At 43.0% G+C, this 19,198-nt stretch overlaps 1 protein-coding gene across 1 annotated transcript; it reads left to right on the top strand.

Annotated features, from left to right (window-relative positions):
- Window positions 1-4,231: 4,231 nt before the first annotated feature.
- LOC132649359 (serpin B9-like) lies at window positions 4,232-15,924 on the top strand. The gene is made up of 7 exons (XM_060373121.1): window positions 4,232-4,352; window positions 6,203-6,380; window positions 7,890-8,027; window positions 8,482-8,599; window positions 10,453-10,595; window positions 13,283-13,438; window positions 14,516-15,924. The coding sequence occupies exons 2-7, from the start codon at window positions 6,213-6,215 to the stop codon at window positions 14,915-14,917; spliced, it is 1,125 nt and encodes a 374-aa protein (XP_060229104.1). The 5' UTR covers window positions 4,232-4,352; window positions 6,203-6,212; the 3' UTR covers window positions 14,918-15,924.
- The last annotated feature ends 3,274 nt before the right edge of the window (window positions 15,925-19,198 follow it).

The following is a 19,198-nucleotide window of genomic DNA, read 5'->3' as shown; positions in this document are numbered from 1 at the left end:
ATTTTATTTTATTTTATTTTGGGGTTAAGTTTGCAAGGGTGGAGGGCTGGTAAAAAGGGACAGGGAGATGAGTGAGATTGGGGTACATAATGTGACATTCACAAAGAATCAATAAAAAGTTTTTTTTTTAAAGAAAACAAATATTGACAAATGCTCTTGAGGATGTGGGGAAAGAGGATTCCGTATTCACTTTTTCTGTGAGTGTAAACTACAGCAGTCACTATGCAAATCATCACAGACATTTCTCCAAGAGGTAAACAGAGCGACCAGGTAACCCTGTGACACAATGCTTGGGCAGGTGCCCACAGGACTCTATATACTTTTGTTCTCATCTGTTTTCACTACAACTCTACTCATGATGTCAAGGAAATGGAATCAACCTACATGTCCATCAGTAGAGGAGCTGCCAGAACTGTGGCATTCTCAGTTCCCCTTGTGCCACTTTCTATAGCAGAGACACATGCTATGGTGTGGTGCTCATGCTACCTCTGACATAGAAGGAAAGAATCACAGTCATTTCCCCCTCGTGTTTTCAATGCAAATAAACCAGAAGAGCTTGACCTCCCTTTGGTGGCATCACGTGAGTATTCTGAGTCTAGTTCATAATTTTAGTGAATTGAACTTCTGCCTTGCCCTTCCTGTCATCGGTTTTCAGTAATGTTTGCTTTCTTTAAGAAGAGCCCTTCAGGGAGTTAGTATGATGGGGAAAGGATAGGAGCTCCACAAGGACCAAATATATCTGGGCACAGGGTCTTTTCTGAGACTGATGTTCAACCAAGGACCATGTATGGATATAACCTAAACTTCTGCTCAGATGTAGCCCGTGGTACCTCAGTAACCAATTGGTTTCCCATAAGAAGGGGAACAGGGACTATTTCTAACAGGAACTCAATGGCTGGCTCTTTGACCTCCCCATCCTCCAAGGGTGGAGCAGTCTTGTTAGGCCACAGAGGAGGACTTTGCAGCCAGTCCTGAAGATAGCTGATATAACAGGATCAGATGAATGGGGAGGAGGTCCCCCCCCCATCAATGGACTTGGAAAGGGGCAGGGTGGAGATGAGGGAGGGAGGGTGGGATTGGGAGGGAATGAGGGAGCAGGATACAGCTGGGATACACAGTTAATAAAATGTAACTGATAAGAAAAAAATAAAATTAAAAAAATAAAAAATATATAAATTAAAAAAAAGGGCCCTTCAGCACAAGTGACTTGTCTGGTTTCCTTTCTACTGTGCCCGTGTACCCCCATGGGAAACACAGCCTTCTGAGCACTTGTCTTGAAGACTAGGGCGACTGTGCTTTAAAACAGAAGCAATAACTCTCTAAGCACATTAAAGTTTAGGGAGTGTACTTGAACATTCATGATTTGGGGCTAAGTCTCACTTGGAGAACAGAATGGGAAATGTAGAAAGTATTTGCAGAATTCAGATGAGAAAAATAGTTCTCATGGGTTAGAATGGAATGTTGTAGTTACACCATCTATCCGGGATGTTCTTGGTTGTGTGTGTATGTGAGTCCTGAGGGTGTACGACCCCCCCCCCCACCATGCCAGGCCAGGGCTTTACCATGGAGTACTACATGGAGACCCCAGGTTCTCCTCTCCTCTAAAAGACAAAGGGAATAATTTGAATGAGTTTTCTTTTTTGTAACCATTTCAGAAAGACACAAAAATAGTGATGATGATGTATCAAAAGAAAAAATGTCCATTTGGATACATTATGGACCTGAAGTGCAAGGTGCTAGAGATGCCTTACCAGGGCAGAGAACTTAGCATGGTCATTCTGCTGCCTGAAGACACTGAGAACTATTTTTGATAGTAGATAAAAGATAGAAACAGTTTAAGGCTGACCAACTGAATGAAAACATATTATAGGTAAAATTATTATTAATATCCTTAGTCAGGCAAAGAAACAATGACTTAGAAATGCTGTCTTGAGATGGCAAAGAAAGACCAAGAAAGTAAAAGAGATTCAGAAAAGGAAAGAAGCCCTTCACTCCTGAGTCTGATTAACACTCTTGCCAGCCTAGTTAACCCTTTCTGTGAAGGTTGGTGACATGCACACTATACTCATTCCATGCAGAGATATTTCAAAGAAGAATGGTAAAACAGCAATCATGCTCACAGCCTAAGTGTGCATGGTATTCTCCTTTTCCAGATAAAAACCTACAGCTCCCTAGGAATCTTACAAGAAGTCCTACTTACAGTACAAGGCATGTCTTACCACCTTCCTAAACCATGCTTTTATCTTACCATATTATAATGCCTATGCAAGGCACCACTAAAGTCACATTTCTTTATGAAACACAAGGAAAAGGGCTGAGGTAGGAGGGGCAGTTGCTGTAGTCCTGTGGATTACAAGTCCTAAGCAACATCCATATGAAATTATTTGAATAGGAAAAATAATTGAGGTGCAAAAGGATGAAGACCATGTGCCATGAAGCAAAAAGTAGAGTGAGGATGATGATGATGACAATGACTTAGCTGAGGAGGATAAAGTATGGTGAAGAGTATTGCTGTGGGAGCTGTGCTCTGAAGAATGCACAGTGTTTGAAAGCACAGATCTATGTTCTATCAGATTACAGATAAAAAATCCAAATGAGGGTAGGGGTGGAGCAAGGCCAGAGCATTCCAGTCAAGAAGAGAAAATAACCAGGTCTTTGGTAAGAAGATGAAGAGGAGGATAGCAGAAAAGACTCTGGAGGAAGCAGGGCTGTGGAAGAAGGAGAAGCAGAGCAGAAAGGAGACTCTGTGTCAGAACACACAAGGACAAAGAGGAAAGTAACCTTGAGCCAGCTACTTCAGTGATGTGGGACCAAATGAAAAGTCGCCTTAAGAACACAAGTTAAGAGAGGAGATGGTCTGAATTGTTGTTGATTAAAGCAGAGGAACTAGAGAAACCTAAAGGTCCAGGAGGTTGAAATCCCATTCTGCTAATGGAGAACAGAGGTAACTGAGGAAGTAGATGCTGCACGTAAGCAAGCCAAAGCTTTCCTCAAGCAAGATGAGCAAGAGCCACAAGCTAAAGGTCCTTCAGCTGTGTCACTTCCTGCCGGGTCAGGGGTTAGAAGACAAGTGGTTTCTTGTGGGAACGTGGAGCCAAGCAGAAGAGGAACACCCTGGAGATGCCAAGGTGCACCACAGCAGAGCATCAGGGAGGAGGAGATTGGTGACAAGCTGTCCATCCATAAGCCACAACAGAGAGCAGGTGGGGTGGAAAGATTTTAGACTGAGTGGAGACAGATAGTTTGAAACGGAGAGAGCTCTCAGGCTCAGCAAAAGTCAAACCTTGATTTTGATGAGAAGAACTAGGTGAGTGATCCTGTAGACACGGTGAGGTTTTCCTGTCTGTGCAGTCTTTCTAATGTTCCTGATTCACAGCAAGGCACCTTTCTATATTGGAGCTCTGCTTATGTGTCCTGGTCTCATATAGCTTCGCTCCTTGTCATTTTTTAAGCTTGTCCTTAAATAAGCAAACAAATAACAATTAGAGCTGTATTCATTGTAAAGTGGAATGAGGGTTTCTCAGCAACTTTATAAGATGTAAGTTTAGAGAGTCACCAAAGCCACGTGTGTAGCTACTGCTATGACACTGAAGCCATGCCCTCCTTTGAGAGGTCTGCATGTTTAGGTGAGTCTCATCTTCTCTTCTCCTACTTGGCCTCCATTTGTGTACCACTGTTTTTAAGTATATGTGTGTTTGCTTCTAAATAAATCCAGCTCTAGCTCATACTGACTCATCCTGAAATTCCATTGTGTTGCAAAGTCAAGATCGCACTTGAGTTGAGATCTCTGAAAAGAATTGAGCCCCTGAAGATGGTTTTGTGTAGCAAGTCAGTCACCTGTGCTCTAGTCACTGCCACCTTGAAAGCTTAAGGCTCAGCCTTGGAAACGTCAGGCTAGCAAGAGAAGATTACACATGAATATGTATTCCTTTTACAAGAAATATATATATTCTGTTTACAAGGAATATAGATTCCATTTACATGACTATTGGGGAAAAGGCAGAAGATGGATTAGTGTTTCTCAGGAAAGGAGGATGGGGCTGGGAAAATGAATATCAATAATTGATACCCCTGACACATCCCCACTGCTCAGAACATTATTAAAATCCTGCAAACACTCTTTCATGGCACCCAGCAAAAGCTCCTGCTACTTTCACATTCTCTTAAGGGTCCAGTTTGTCCCCAAACCACACCCATACTCTTCCTACATAGCTAGAGGCAGTCTGTTTCCCCTCCCCTGACCAGAGGCACTCTCTAAATAGGATAAAGAGTCAGCAGAGTCTGGTAGGCAGCACCACTGAGCTGCTGGGGCATCCAGGCTGCAGCTCCTGCTTTGAGAAGTCACTACTGAGGTAGGTGATGGTGCTGGCTCAGGCTGGGGCTGTGGGACCAACAGAGGTCAGCTTTCCAAGGCACAGGCTGAGTCGGAAGGAAAACCAGGACTTCAGATTTAGGAAGGGAGACAGCTGGGATGTGGTATCTGATGGCTTTTTAAAAGGTTGCTCCTCCAGGAACTCCTGACAATGGCAGCAAGGCTGGTTCTCAGCATGGTGTCTTGGAGCTGTGTTGGCTCTTCCTCAGCCAGTCCAAGGGGCTGCAGGTTATTGGGGGACCTTCTCCACTGACAGCTTTTCTCCTCTGGCCTCCTTCTTGATTCCTCACAGACCAGACCACCTAAATATCTTGCCTCTATCCTCTTCTCCCGGGTATTTTAGAAATAATGTCTCCTTTACTTCTGGGACCTTTAAAGATCTGGAGTCTCCAATCCAAATTTGAGCACCGTTCATTCCCCTTCACATGACAATTCACTCCATGCTGACACAAAGCTCCCTTTTCCTGAGCCTCCTTCCAGGTGCTTAGCCTCTCCCTTGCCTTCAGAGGGCTCCTGATATGATGGAGACAACAATCAGAAAGGATTACCCTTAGCAGTGATGAGCAGACCTGGGGTAGGGCAGTGGCACTCGGGTAGCACAGGCCCTGAGGTTGTCCTATCCCAGGGAAGGGGGGAGGGGCGAATAGTTTGAACTCAGTGACAGGGATGGGATAGATGACCTTCTAGGTGGAATAAAGAGCACTTCAGGAATGGAGAAGCAACTTTAAAGTGACATAAAAATGGGCAGGAATGTAGGGTGGCAAACAGGGTCACTTGAGAGGACCAACCAGAGGAGAAGTCATTGAAATGAAGCAGCCCCAACATTCTGTCAGAGCCTGGGGGACTTTTGGGGAGGAGGCATGGGTCTAGGTACTCTCTCAGGATGCTGTGTCCCTCTGTCTGGGCAGTGGGCAGATGTATGGGATGGAGTGTTCTGAGGCTCCCTGAGCTGTCTGCTCTGCATTTTAGCACAGAAGGAAACACTCTGGAACACATGTGGTGGAGTGGTGAAGGTCATGTGGCTGTGAAAGCATGGCCATGGGATGCACAAAATACTGGGTTAAAGTTCAGCAGTCACTTACTCAGGGCCAAGCTGTCCATTCACCTGGGAGGTGAGGCATGCTAAGAGAAAAGCAGCCTGAGTGCCTGCAGCTGATGCAAGTCCTGAGCAGCCACTGCAGGGGAATGCTCCCTGCTGAACAGCACAGGAGACAGCACCAGCGTGTAGATGGGTCTCATCCAGCATCTCAGTGACTTTCCTGCAGCAACTGGCAAATGTGGAGCGCACTGTCTAATGCCTCATGGATAACTCAGGAGGATTCTTCCCAGCAGAGTCCAGGATGCAGAGTTGATGAAGCCACGCTAGAATACCTAGAGGCCATGGCAGCTTCCTTCCTTCCTTCCTTCCTTCCTTCCTTCCTTCCTTCCTTCCTTCCTTCCTTCCTTCCTTCCATCCTTCCTTCCTTCCTTTTTTCCTTTTTTCCTTCTTCTTTTCTTGCTAGGTCTCTTTATCCTGCTTCTTCAGAAGAGAGGAGTTGGTCTCCATTAAAGAAGACTAGAGCCCACCTCTTAGCTTGTCCTATGTATGGGTTCCTGATGGTCTTTCCTTCTACCTGTGCAGATGAGACAGAACGTAAATGATCTACTGCCATAACCACACTTAGCTAATAATTTAAAATTGTAAAGACCTTGACCAAATATGAAGTTTAAAAATTAAATTTAGAGTGCTTAAGAGCTTTGAAATGACAACCAGAGTAGAGTCCAATTTTCCTCTGTCAGGTCAATGAACATTAGGTACTGTCTTAAGTACCATTTCTCTTTTGCCTCCAGCCTCTGCATCATGAATACTGTGTCAGAAGCAAATGGCACTTTTGCCATCCAGCTTTTGAAGACGCTCTGTCAAAACAACCCTTCCAAAAATGTATGTTATTCCCCTGTGAGCATCTCCTCTGCTCTAGCGATGGTCCTCTTGGGGGCAAAGGGAGAGACTGCAGCCCAGATATGTCAGGTAAGTTTCCTGTCACCCACATACCTACCTCACTTGTCTGAAAGCTGCCAAGAACAGACATTCGAAGATGCACACACTGTTTCATGGTGCGGCAGTTGTAGAGGAAGGAAGACAGAATCTCCTCCTGTAACACTTCCTTAAAGGCAATGAGTTTCCCTGAGTTTATAAACTTGCGGGGAGACTCTCAAATCTGTGTCCAGACTTCACTTAACAGTGGTGCATAAATAAGTTTATGCTAGGCCTGGTGGCACAGGCCTTTCATTCCAGCTACTAAGGATAATGGGACAGGAGGATCTCAAGTTCTAGACAAACCTGTTCAAATTAGTTTCAAATAAAAAAGATTTTAAGAAACTAGTTGGATGAGGGGTGGCTGGAAAGGTGGCTCAGAGGTTGAGTGCACTGGCTGTTCTTCTTTCAAAGGTCCTGAGTTCGATTCCCAGCAACCACACAGTGGCTCATAACCATTTGTAGTGAGATCTGGTGCCCTCTTCTGGTGTGCAGGCACACTTGCAGGCACAACACTGTATAAATAATAAATAAATGAATCTTAAAAATAAAAAAGAATATGGACGAAGGGTATCAGGGTTAAAGCTTAGGTTCAGTGTCAGGTACTGCAATGTAAACGCAAAAAAGATGCTGAAATTATAGAACACACAGGTTGGTGAGACCTGTCTTATTTTTAGTTCGATAGAATTTGTAATTATTCATTGGCAAGGAAGGATAATTCCTCCTCTTAATTTTGCCAATCTGCCTTGCATCACCTAAGACACTGAAGGGCATAAAATGTGTGTAGCTGGTCTATGTTCTGGGTGGGCATTGGGTTGGTTCCTTTTAACAAGCATCCTGAGAGCCTTCCAGGGGATTAGAAATGGTTCTCAGACATGGGGGTGGGGATGGAGGAGGAGTTGTCCAGGGCAGGTAGGAGGCATTGGCCTGAGGTGGTGGTGGGGCCTTCAGCATCCAGTTTAACAGTTGTCGCTGTTGCTCTGTGTCTGGCCAGGTCTTTCTAATGAAGTTCCTTTCAGGTGTAACAGTGCTCATTCTAACCATTTCCAAATTCAGTCAGGAGTACAGGAAGACAAATGCATAAAAGAGGGTTTTTTGTAATTAATAATTTCTGATCTTCCCAAGGTTTTAGGTTCACTAACAATTATAGAGAGCCTATGTGTGTGTGTGTGGCAGATGTGGTGTGTGTGTGTGTGTGTGTGTATGGCAGGTGTGTGTGTGTGTGTGTGTGTGTGTGTGTGTGTCTTTATGAGAAGGACAGGATTCATTCCTGGCTGTCTTCTCCTTGTTAGTTCCTCTCAGTGCTGGGATTACAGGCAGGCACCACTAGACCCAACTTTTTATTTGCATAGTGAAAATTCAACTCAGATTCTCATGTGCTTTACTTTCTGAGTCACTTCTTTATTTGAAAATTCCTTGTTTTGCGAATATATATATATATATATATATATGCATGTATATTTTCTCACTGAGCTCATAATGTTTCATTCTTTTTCTCCACAGACACTTGGTTTGAACACCAAAGAAAACATCCATCAAGGCTTCCTTTGGCTTCTCAGCAATCTGAACCTGCCACGCCGAAAGTATACCCTCAGCATGGCCAACAGACTCTTTGCAGAGAACACTTGTGAAGTGCTCTCAGTAAGTTGTAGCAGTAGAATGGAAACAATTGTATTCATATGAAATGGTGTTTTGCATTTCAGAAGAAGGACCCTAGGGAACTTGAGAAAAGTCAGGACCAAGTTCTACCCAGTCTGAGGGTTTACATCTGTAATATGTGCACTGAGAATGCTGAGACAGGAGGGTCATGAGTTCAAGGCCGGCCTTAGCTACATAGTGAGACTCACATATGAAACCTTCCCTGAAAACCACAATTCTATAATGATAGCATGGAATACACGAATTTTACTACTTGTGATTTTTATTTATTCCCACTGGCAAAGGCCTAAAATATGAAGATGTTAATTGTTTAAAGTGCTATCTACACTGATTTTAGTGTTTGTTTTTTTTTTAATGCCATAGTATTCAGAAGGTTGGTAAGCTTGCTGCAAATTTATTTTTTATTGTTATCTCCCTGAACACTTTTTCTCCAAAGACCTTTAAGGAGTCCTGTCTTAAGTTCTATCAATCGGAGTTGGAGCGGCTCTCCTTTGCCAAAGATGCAAAGAAGTCCAGGAAACACATAAACATGTGGGTCTCCAAGCAGACTAAAGGTCAGAATCTTAAGTCATTTCACACCCCACATTCATTCCTGTCGTTTCCATCCCCCCCTCTCCTTCCTAACCTTCTCTATCTGTTAATTTCCACTTCTCTCCTCCTGGCCTAATCTCAGAGAGTCAAAGTGATGCAGACTGGCTAGCCCGCATGGTATAATTTCGAGCTCAGTGAATTCATGGAGGTTCTACTCAGACACTTAGATTTTGAAAGCAGAGCTGTTTGTGTATTTCTCTAGAACAGAGGGGGCCGATGCAATTGTTCTGAAAACTCAATGGGCCTGTTTTCCATTCTAACAGTTCACATTACAAGACACAGGTGGCCTACAGTGTTTACAGGTCAGCTGACTCCACCATCTCTGAGATGGAGATCCATGGGCAGACCTTCCCCACAGTTCTGCCTGGGGCTGCTTCTTCCTATAGTCTGTGTTGATTTATCCCCCTCTCCCCACCTCTGAAACGTAGAGCACACTCCTTGCTTCAGGTCTGTTACTGACATTTGAGGACACTAGACTTCATTTCCACTGGACACACTCTGTCAGGGCTGCTCAGTTACATTAACCTAAAAGCACCTTGCATTTGGGTTGGAACCTCATTTGTTTTTATGTCAGAGAAGACATCTTGGAGCATTGGTTTTTGAGATCATTGAGATCATCTTCAGATATTTGAACCATTCAGATGCCTCTGTATCACTAGCTACATTCCTATTTCTTCTCAGAGAGAGACAGAAGAGAGAGAGACAGAGAGAGAGAGAGAAAGAGAGAATCTCTTCTAAAGACTAAACAACCATTTCTTGTTGGAGTCTTTCCTCCTGTGCACACTTGCTATTGTAAGTTAGCAAGGATTGCCTTGACCAGTGAAAGAAGGGAATCTGTTCCTTTCATCTGCATTATCTCTCCCAGGTATAGACAGCTCTCCAAAGTGTGGAGTGGTAATACCTCCTCCACAACTGCTTTCTGCCTTTGAGTCTCTGACATGTTGTCTAATCGTAGATGGTGGAGGTCTAGGTGAGATGCTGTATTTAACATTAGTAGATTAGTATGTGTTCTCCGGAGGAACAGAATGCATACATAGTATAGAGGGAATTTAGTAGATCGGCACACACAACTCAGGCTGAGTAGTCAGCCATTGACCATTGAATGTGGAGAAGCTGAGAATCTGGTGCCTGCTCAGTCTGGGAGGCTGGAGACCTCAGCAGTGTCAGTCTGGCAGGCAAAGCCTAGAGGATTCTGCAGAGTCACTAGTCTTCATGCTCATGATGGCCAGATCAGTTGTCAGCTAAACATGGCAGGTGCAGTGGCTTCAACAGTGCCCTCACCGGCAAGGACTGAAGCAGGCAGACAAAACAGTCTGCTTCTCCCTCAGACCTTTATATCTACCAGCACAACAAAGTGTTACCCACCCTGGGGAGATCCTCTCCTTTAGTCATTCTGTCTGAGCAATGTCCTCACAGGTCTGCCCACAGACATGTCTCTTAGCTGATTCAAATCCAGTGAAGATGGCAACCAGCATTAGCCACCCCAAGGGGTAACCCTCCTACCCTCCCACCCACTTCCACTGTTCTTGCTTGTTTTCTTCTCCATCCTGGAGTCTCTTTTTCTGCTTCTCTCTAACCTGCTTTCCTTGAGAGAATTACAAGGCTCTCACCATCCTCACCTTGGCTATGTTCCCCCAGCATGCATGACCTCAAGCCAGACATGGCTCTTGGTGTTTTGTTTTGATTCATTTTTTACTGTGTTTATCCAAATTCAGCAAATTGGAAAACATAAAGCTCGAATCTGCCCAGATATCACATCACCGTATGTCTCACAGGCATATAAACCAACCTGAGTGAAGTCTCTGCTTTCTCAAAGGCAAAATTCCGGAGCTGTTGTCAGAGGATGCAATTGATTCAGGGACCAGGCTGGTTCTTGTCAATGCCTTATATTTCAAAGGAAAGTGGGAGCAACCATTTAACAAAGAATTAACCCGTGAAATGTCCTTTGAAATAAGCAAGGTAAGGAACAGCATCTAAAGTTCAAAGGAAATATCCTTAGATTTCAAAGGAATGTGGTATCAACAATTTGACAAAAATTGCACAATGGAAATGACCTTTAAAATCAGCAAGTCAAGGAACTCTATCCAAAAGATCATGCCAGTGTGATAGGGAAAAAAAAATTGCATGAAAAGCTTTAATCGTGAATGTGCAATTCATGGCTCAGTGATAGAGACTAAATAACCTGTGTGGGGTGCCGGGATTGATCCTCAGCCCAGGAAGAAAGAAAATAGAAAAGTACACACACACACACACACACACACACAGACAGAGACAGAGAGAGAGAAACAGAGAGGGAGAGATTTCTCAATGAAATTTTAAACTCAGTAGAAAAATTATAAGGATAAAGAGTATTTCCTGTCTTTGCGAATTTACATTCTCATGGTGCCTCTTACCACTTCTGATAATTTGTCATAAAACCTTTGTTTCTGCCTTGTTCTAAAAACTAAATTTTCCTTTACACTCAAGAAAGCAAAAACAGGTGCTGAGGAACTATAATACATGTATGGAGCATTAGGCAGAGTAGAAAAGAATGCACAAACATTTATAGAATTAGTATTTTTCATTTGAAATTAGCATTTTGAATTATCAGTCATTTGAGCAATATTAAGTAGTATTTATAGCTTTCTAATATTGAAAATGAGTGATTAAGATCTCGGTTTGAATTACAGTATAATTACATAGATATTAGAATAGTAAAAATTAAGTAGATATTAGAATAGTTTCTCCAATTGCCATAAAGTATATTAAATGCATGTTGGAGCATTATAGATGTTAAAGTAATCGTTCATTTTTTATTAGCAATACACTAAAAAGTTTGTAAAAGAATGAGATTGTAGCCAGGCAGTGGTGGCACACATCTTTAATCCAAGCATATGGGAGGCAAAGGCAGGCTGAGGTCAAGGCCAGCCTGGTCCACAGAACATGTCCTAGGACAGTCATGGCTACACAGAGACACAGAGAAATGAGAAACCCTGTCTTGAGGAAAAAAATTTTAAAAAAGAATGAATTCATTTATTAGGAAATTTAGTGTTTATTAGGTATGGTCTGTAGCAAATTTGTGTGATTTCTGTACCACCGTGATTAAAATCTGCTCAGCTGGCCCACTTCTCTGTTTAACAATACTGCTGGACTGTTAGAACTGAACCACCTGGAATAAGTGACAAAAAGATACATGACGTTCTATCCAGATGGTTCCCAACTGGTAATGGTGGACACACAAGCATTTTCTGCTTTGTGAAGGGTTTGTCACACTGTTACTGCATCACAAAGATATGTGAGATCTGTCCAGATGCCTCCCAAGTTTTAGTAATTTGACTTGGGTTTTTCATTCTCTCTTGGGCTATCAGGATGTAGCTCCACCCTGAGCCTGTGAGTGTATGTGCTCCTGAGATTTCTGCTTAGTGATGGGTTAGAAGGTTGTGACCCATTGTGAACCTCTGAGCATGTGTGCTCCTGTAGCCAGGGAGTTTTCTGAGAGAATGTGTCTGTCTATAGTTTCTCTCACAACACTATGAAAATATTCTGGTCTATGTTATGATAATTTTTTTCTGTTATTCAAAATTGATTATGCTGTTTCCTTAGATACAATTCTTAACCACATTAAATGCTGAAAATCCTACATGTGGTGTAGGATTTTCCATTAGAGTAACAAACTCTCTGAGATAGTCAACCTAAAAGGAAGAAATGTTTATTTTGGCTGATGGTTCAGAACGCCATTTGGGTCAGTTGGCCCAGTCACTCCAGGTTGTGGTGGTGCAGTGCAGCATGATGGAAATGCATGCTGGAGGCTCTTTGCCTCACAGCACTCAGGAAGCAGAAGAGAGAAGCAGGAAGGGGCTGCAGTGCCCATATCCCCTTCCAGGAAACACACTCTCCAATATTGACCTTTCCTCCCATTAGTCCCTCTCTCTTAAAAGATTGGCTACCTCTCAGTAGTCACTATGTGAAGACAAAGGCTTTGAAATATGAACCTTTGTGGAATATTTATACCCAACTATAGGATTTTAAAATAGCAATATTTGAATGCTACATTTCCTTTTCTGGATAATGCCTCATTTTTCTGTAGCTAGCCCCAATCCTGATTGGTTTTTGTTTCTGTTCTTGGTGTGTGTGTGTATACCTGATACAAGCTAGCTCTAGAGGCATATCTATCTGGGCATTTTCTTGATTAATGACTGGTACAGTAAGTCTCAGCACACTGTGGGTTGTGCTAGCAGTGGGCAAGTGGTCATGAGTTATGTAAGAAAGCAGGCTGAGAAAGCCATGAGGAATAAGCCAAAAGGCAGCACTCCTCTGTGACTTCTGCCTGAATTCCTGCTGTGACTTTACTCAGTGATGGAATGTAACCTGGGAGTTGTAATATGAAATAAACCCTTTCTTCCCCAAGTTGCTTTTTGACATGGTGTTTTCTCACACAGGATAAACCCTAACATACACAGTCCCTCCCATATCTGCTTACACCCAACATTTTTAATGAAATCAGGAACAGGCAGGCAGACATTATCTAAGTGGTCACTGGAACATGAATATTGTTTTCATTGTGACTGTCAAAAATTGCGCTATGACTCCTGAAATTAGCTACAGCTCATTTGGATACCTTGAACTCTCTCAGTAATATGTTTCATGTCATGTATTTGACTTTTCAGAAGAAGAAAAAGCCAGTGCAGATGATGATGCATGAAGACATATTTAACTTGGCCTGTGTCGATGAGGTGCAGTCGAAGTTGCTGGAGATTCCCTATAAGGGCATGGAGCTGAGCTTGTTGGTCCTGCTCCCAGATGACGGTGTGGACCTCAGAAAGGTGAGGGAGGAGAGTCCATAGCATTCACTCCTCTAAGTGTCTTCAAGATGAAGCAAGTGTCCTTGGTGCCCTTTATCATTAGAACAGAGCTCAAAGTTGTCATCTTAGCAATTGCCAATTGAGGTAGTGGTACTCACAGACCCAGCTTCGAGTTAGGTGTGAGCTCTGGGTTTGGGGCTCAAAGGTGTGCATGACTAAGGGGTCCTTGTAAGCAGAAGAGCTCATCTGGCCATCAGCATCCAGCTCCCCAAGTGTGGTGTTGCTTCTTTAGGGTGTTAGCTCCTTTCTCATCACTGACAAAATGTCTGACATTGAGTAACCTAGAAGAGGAAGGATTTATCTTGGCAAAGAGATTCAGAGGGTTCATTTCAAGTTACCTGGCCCCATCATTGGTTGCCACAGTGGCAGGTGCATACAGCAGGGAACACAGACCTTTTCCTTACAGGAAGCCTAGAAAGGACAAAAGACAAAGGATCAGGGATGCACTCTCCAGCATCTCCAGCAGATACTTCCTACATTCAGCTGGACCCACCTTATACCTGAAGTTTTACCTGCCTCCCAAATGTTGCTTAAAAACAAGGGTTCTCTATGCACCTTGGCAGGGAAGGGAGGGGTCCACTTTCAAGCCATAACAGCTCACAAAAGAAACAGAATTGCACCCTGCATTGACTGTCCTTCTGGTGTGGCTCATACCAAGAGTCCTTTCTTTTCTGATTTTTAATTTTTATTTCATCAGCAAATGATTTAGTATCTTCACCTAAGTCTAGATCAAGAAAACAAATGCAAACAGAACCTAAGCCATAAGCATCTGGGCAAGGACACCTGTCAGAATAAAAGATGTCTTAGATGTGATTTAGGAGAGAACAGCCAGGTCTTCCTCCCCTGGGTCGTTTGGCCTCCGTGCACATCAGGGAAGTTGCATAAAAACTAGGAGAATATTGAGACCGGCATTTTGACCTTGAGAATAGGCAATGCCCTGTATGTCATGACAGAGGTTGCTGTGAGCAAGAAGTGCCCCTGGGGCTCTGGGTAAGACCTCAGCTGTGAATCTGAAAGTCTCTAATTCTGCTTTGTCAGGTGGAAAACAATCTCACTTTTGAGAAGTTGACAGCCTGGACCAAACCAGACTTTATGGAGAGCCGTAATGTTGAAGTTTACCTTCCAAAATTTAAGCTACAAGAGGATTATGAAATGGAGTCCGTGTTTCAACAGTTGGGAGTGGTGGATGTCTTTGATGGCTACAAGGCTGACTTATCAGGAATGTGTCCAGAGAGAGGCCTGTGTGTGTCCAAGCTTGTTCACAAGAGTGTAGTGGAGATCAGTGAGGAAGGCACAGAGGCTGTAGCAGCATCTGACACAGACGGTTCAGATGCTGATTCAGATGACCCAATTTTCTGTGCTAAGCGCCCCTTCCTCTTCTTCATCAGGCACAACAAAACCAACAGCCTCCTGTTCTGTGGCAGGTTCTCATCTCCATAAAGGCACATTTCCTATGTGGGGGATAGTTCTCTCTTCTACATCTCCTCACCTGCTCCAGCTCTGTGACCTTGGGCAAATACTGGGAAACCATGTTCCAAGCTGAGGTCACTTGCCTCCTGTCAGCCTGATCTTATGATGTCCACATATAGCCCTCCCTATCCTGACCTTCATCAGTGTGCTTTGTCAGGTTATATCAGACAATGCCATGTAGCATATGCTGTGCCACTGATAGTATACCTCACAGCCAATAACTTATAGCCAGAAGTGATTTCACTGTGTAAGAGGGCCATAATGGAGCTGGAGAGGAGGCTCAGTAGTTAGGAGCATTTGCTGCTTTACAGAGAACCCACGGATATTCCACACCAAACACATGACTGCTTACAACCTCCTGCAACTCCAGGTTCATGAACTTGATGTCATTTTTGTCTTCTACTGGCTCCCGCATGCACATGGTACACTTACCCTCACTCAGGCTCACACACAGAGAAATAAATTTAAATTTTTTAAAAGAGTGCTGTAGGTTTATTAATGGCTGGATAATATCTGCTATTGTGGTGTTTTTATTTTATTGCAATTATTCTTGTAACAGTATCAATAGTTTATGGGTAAGCATCAGTGACATGCCATTATCATATCTTCATCATGTACCACCAATCAGGGACACTGATTCTTCCTTTTCCTCTATGTGTAACCACCAATCTGCTTTCTGTCTCTGTGGCTTTATCTATTGATGACACTTTATATAAATGGACTCTCTGCTTTCTTGATAATGTCCTCTAATACACACAGGTTTCTTTGGTCAATGAACTTCCCCTTATTTAATATTGCTCTTGACATATGGCTTCCATGTCACAGCTAAGAATCCCACTGCCAAACTGAAGGTCACAAATAACTACCTCTATGTTTTTCTCCACTGCTTTCATGGCTTCTGACTTTTATGTTTGGGTCACCGATCAAATTTGAATTAAATTTTTAATTAATATATGATGTAGGAACTCAATATGATTATTTTTATATGAACAGCCAATTGTCCCAGTACTTGTAATTGTGTTTGAATTGTGAGTTAATGACTAATGCAAAGGAAAGCCATGCTTCGACTAGTGGGCTAGGATAGGAGTTACTCAATTACATATATTGAACAATACCACAAGACTGAAAGAAAAATATCAGAAATGAACAGGAAATGAAGGCTAAACTGAAATATCTGAAATCAAAGGTCCTCAGAAATGGCTGGGTGGGCAAAGAAGTTACTTGCTGCCATGCCTGACAACCTGAGTTCTATTTCTGGAATTTGTGTGGCAGAAGAAGAAAATGGACTCCAGCAAGTTGTCCTCTGACCTCACCATGTGCACCATGCAGTGGGGGAAACAGCCAAGGTCATCAGGAAGCTTAGACAATGTTGTCAAAGAGAGAGCTTAGGATACCTCAGAAACCACTGCCTAAGGTCTGACAACCACAGCCCAGACAGAAGATTCCTCAGAAACCTTAACTTTAGTGCCTGTGAGGCTGTGGTTCCAGCCCTAGACCAACCTTGCCATGTCCACACCTGAACAAGTACACAGAAGTAAACTTCCCTTTCATCAGGGCCTCTGAGAAACTCTTGGCTCCCCAGAGCCTCACATCAAAAATCAATCAAAAACATGTACCTCAGATTTGCCAATTGGTCAATATACTTAAGGTGTTCTCAACTGAAGTTCCTTCCTCCTAGAGGACCCTGATTTTTGTCAAACAAATAAGAGCAGAGAGCTATTTCTGTCAAGTCTCATTTGGTGGATTACTTCCAGAAGCATGATTGACTCATCAGACAGCTGCTCTCTTGAAAAGCACACTCAAGATCCATGGCCACTCTCTTATTAAAGGGCCAACAGTGGAGCAGCTTGAGCAACTTGAAGACCTGTCCACTGAGGAGGCCTCTCCCTTAGCCACTTTTCAGTGGCACACAACCTTAATGAGGGGATTCTTGAGCCTGGTAGCTTCCTTATGATTTCTTTTACCTTTCTTCTGTTATCCTGAGCTCCACCCACCCAGCCAAAAGGGAACTTTTCAAACTGGAGAAAATAGCCACGCAAAGAAAGGCAATGGCTTAGCTCTCTGCACATCTCACACATAATAGATGTCCACAGATTCTTAGACAAGATCTTTTTTATGTTTTCTTATTTTATTTTATTTTATTTTATTTTATTTTATTTTATTTTATTTTATTTTGGGGTTAAGTTTGCAAGGGTGGAGGGCTGGTACAAAGGGACAGGGAGATGAGTGAGATTGGGGTACATAATGTGACATTCACAAAGAATCAATAAAAAGTTTTTTTTAAAGAAAACAAATATTGACAAATGCTGTTGAGGATGTGGGGAAAGAGGATTCCGTATTCACTTTTTCTGTGAGTGTAAACTACAGCAGCCACTATACAAATCATCACAGACATTTCTCCAAGAGGTAAACAGAGCGACCAGGTAACCCTGTGACACAATGCTTGGGCAGGTGCCCACAGGACTCTATATACTTTTGTTCTCATCTGTTTTCACTACAACTCTACTCATGATGTCAAGGAAATGGAATCAACCTACATGTCCATCAGTAGAGGAGCTGCCAGAACTGTGGCATTCTCAGTTCCCCTTGTGCCACTTTCTATAGCAGTGACACATGCTATGGTGTGGTGCTCATACTACCTCTGACATAGAAGGAAAGAATCACAGTCATTTCCCCCTTGTGCTATCAATGCAAATAAACCAGAAGAGCTCAACCTCCCTTTGGTGGCGTCACGTGAGTGTTCTTAGTCAAGTTCATATTTTTAGTGAGTTGAACTTCTGCCTTGTTCTTCCTGTCATTCGTTTTTAGAAATATTTGCTTCCTTTAAGAAGAGCCCTTCCGCACAAGTGATTTGTCCGGTTTCGTTTCTACTGTGCCCGTGTACCCCCATGGGAAACACAGTCTTATGAGCACTTGCTCTTGAAGACTAGGGCTGCTGTGCTTCATGACAGAAGCAATAAATCACTAAGCACATTAAAGGTTTAGGGAGCATATTTGAACATTCATGATTTGGGGCTAAGTCTCACTTGGAGAAATGAATGGGAAATGTATAAAGTATTTTCAGAATTCAGATGAGGAAAATAGTTTTCATGGGTTAGAATCGAATGTTTTAGCTACAAGTTAGTAGCTAATAAAATTTCAGGTTGTTGCTTTTGGAGGGGACTACGTTGTCATATTGGGCCCTAATTATCTCTGCCCTAGTGGCCTGGGTCCAGGAACCCAGGCTAGGGGCTGCAAGGGAATGAAGAAAAAACACAGCATAAATGCATGTTCAGAAGATCTCGTGTCCAATGGCATGTGGAGCCATACCCACTATGTGGCAAAAACCTCAGCATGTTTATTATGTACAACACAGGGGGAGGGTTTTCTAGTGTAGGTAGGAGGTCTCTGTAGGTGTGGAGAGCTGCTTATTTGTCAAGCTGCTCTGTTATTGACTATTCAGTGAAAAACATGTTTTCACCTTGTCCTTCACCTTGAGACAGAGATAAGCAGGATGTTTCCCAAAGTTCCTTAAACTTGTTTGTGTGACCTTAGATCATATCTGCTACTGGGAAGTGGTTTAAGAAGACAAGTTTGGCAGTTCCATGAACTTCTTTCTTGTATTGATATGACTTGTTCTTGCTTTGCCTATAAAAATGGATTGTGGAATAAACTCGCTGCTGCAGTCTTACTGACAGCCCTCTTGTGCTGATCCTTTGTGACTTGTGTTATTTATTTCAGTCCTCACTCCCCGCTGAGGTACAGTTTGACCCTGCTGGCAGGCTCTGGTATGTAGGCAAGAAGTCTCTGGCTGCAATCACCTGGGAGCAAAGAAGGTGTTATAGAGTTTGAGACAGTGATCTCATGTTTGCACTCAGGCCCCCACTGAAAGCTCTGCAACCCCTCTGAGCCTCATGTAGGTAAAGCTTTATCACTACCATGTGGCTGAGGCATTAGAGTCCTCTACATATGACTATGCCCATGCCAATAATACACGTTCATTCAGGACTTCACTCACTCAAGACTTCCTCCAAGCCCTATACCTAACAGAGCAGATGGAAAATCTAGACAGAGTCCATCACTGTAATCAAAGCTAGTGAAGAATTTAAGTTAGCTTTGGTGACTCCATTTTGAAATGAGCCATCTTGACCAGGAGCTGAACTCAGGTACCAGGAAATATCACAGAATATGCACTTGGCAGAAAACAAACTTAACTCTCCTAGCAACAGCCTCCAGGAAATATCACAGAATAAATATTTCATAGAAAATAGA

This window comes from Meriones unguiculatus, chromosome 19, assembly GCF_030254825.1.
Source record: "Meriones unguiculatus strain TT.TT164.6M chromosome 19, Bangor_MerUng_6.1, whole genome shotgun sequence".
NCBI classification, from domain to species: domain Eukaryota; kingdom Metazoa; phylum Chordata; class Mammalia; order Rodentia; family Muridae; genus Meriones; species Meriones unguiculatus.
This window is presented reverse-complemented; position numbering and strand designations above follow the sequence as displayed.

Coding starts and splice junctions, on each gene's coding strand:
- LOC132649359 (XM_060373121.1), top strand. CDS start 6,213: ATGAATACTGTGTCAGAAGCAAATGGCACTTTTGCCATCCAGCTTTTG. Junction 6,381..7,889: donor CTGCAGCCCAGATATGTCAG/GTAAGTTTCCTG, acceptor TTTTCTCCACAG/ACACTTGGTTTGAACACCAA. Junction 8,600..10,452: donor GGTCTCCAAGCAGACTAAAG/GTCAGAATCTTA, acceptor GCTTTCTCAAAG/GCAAAATTCCGGAGCTGTTG.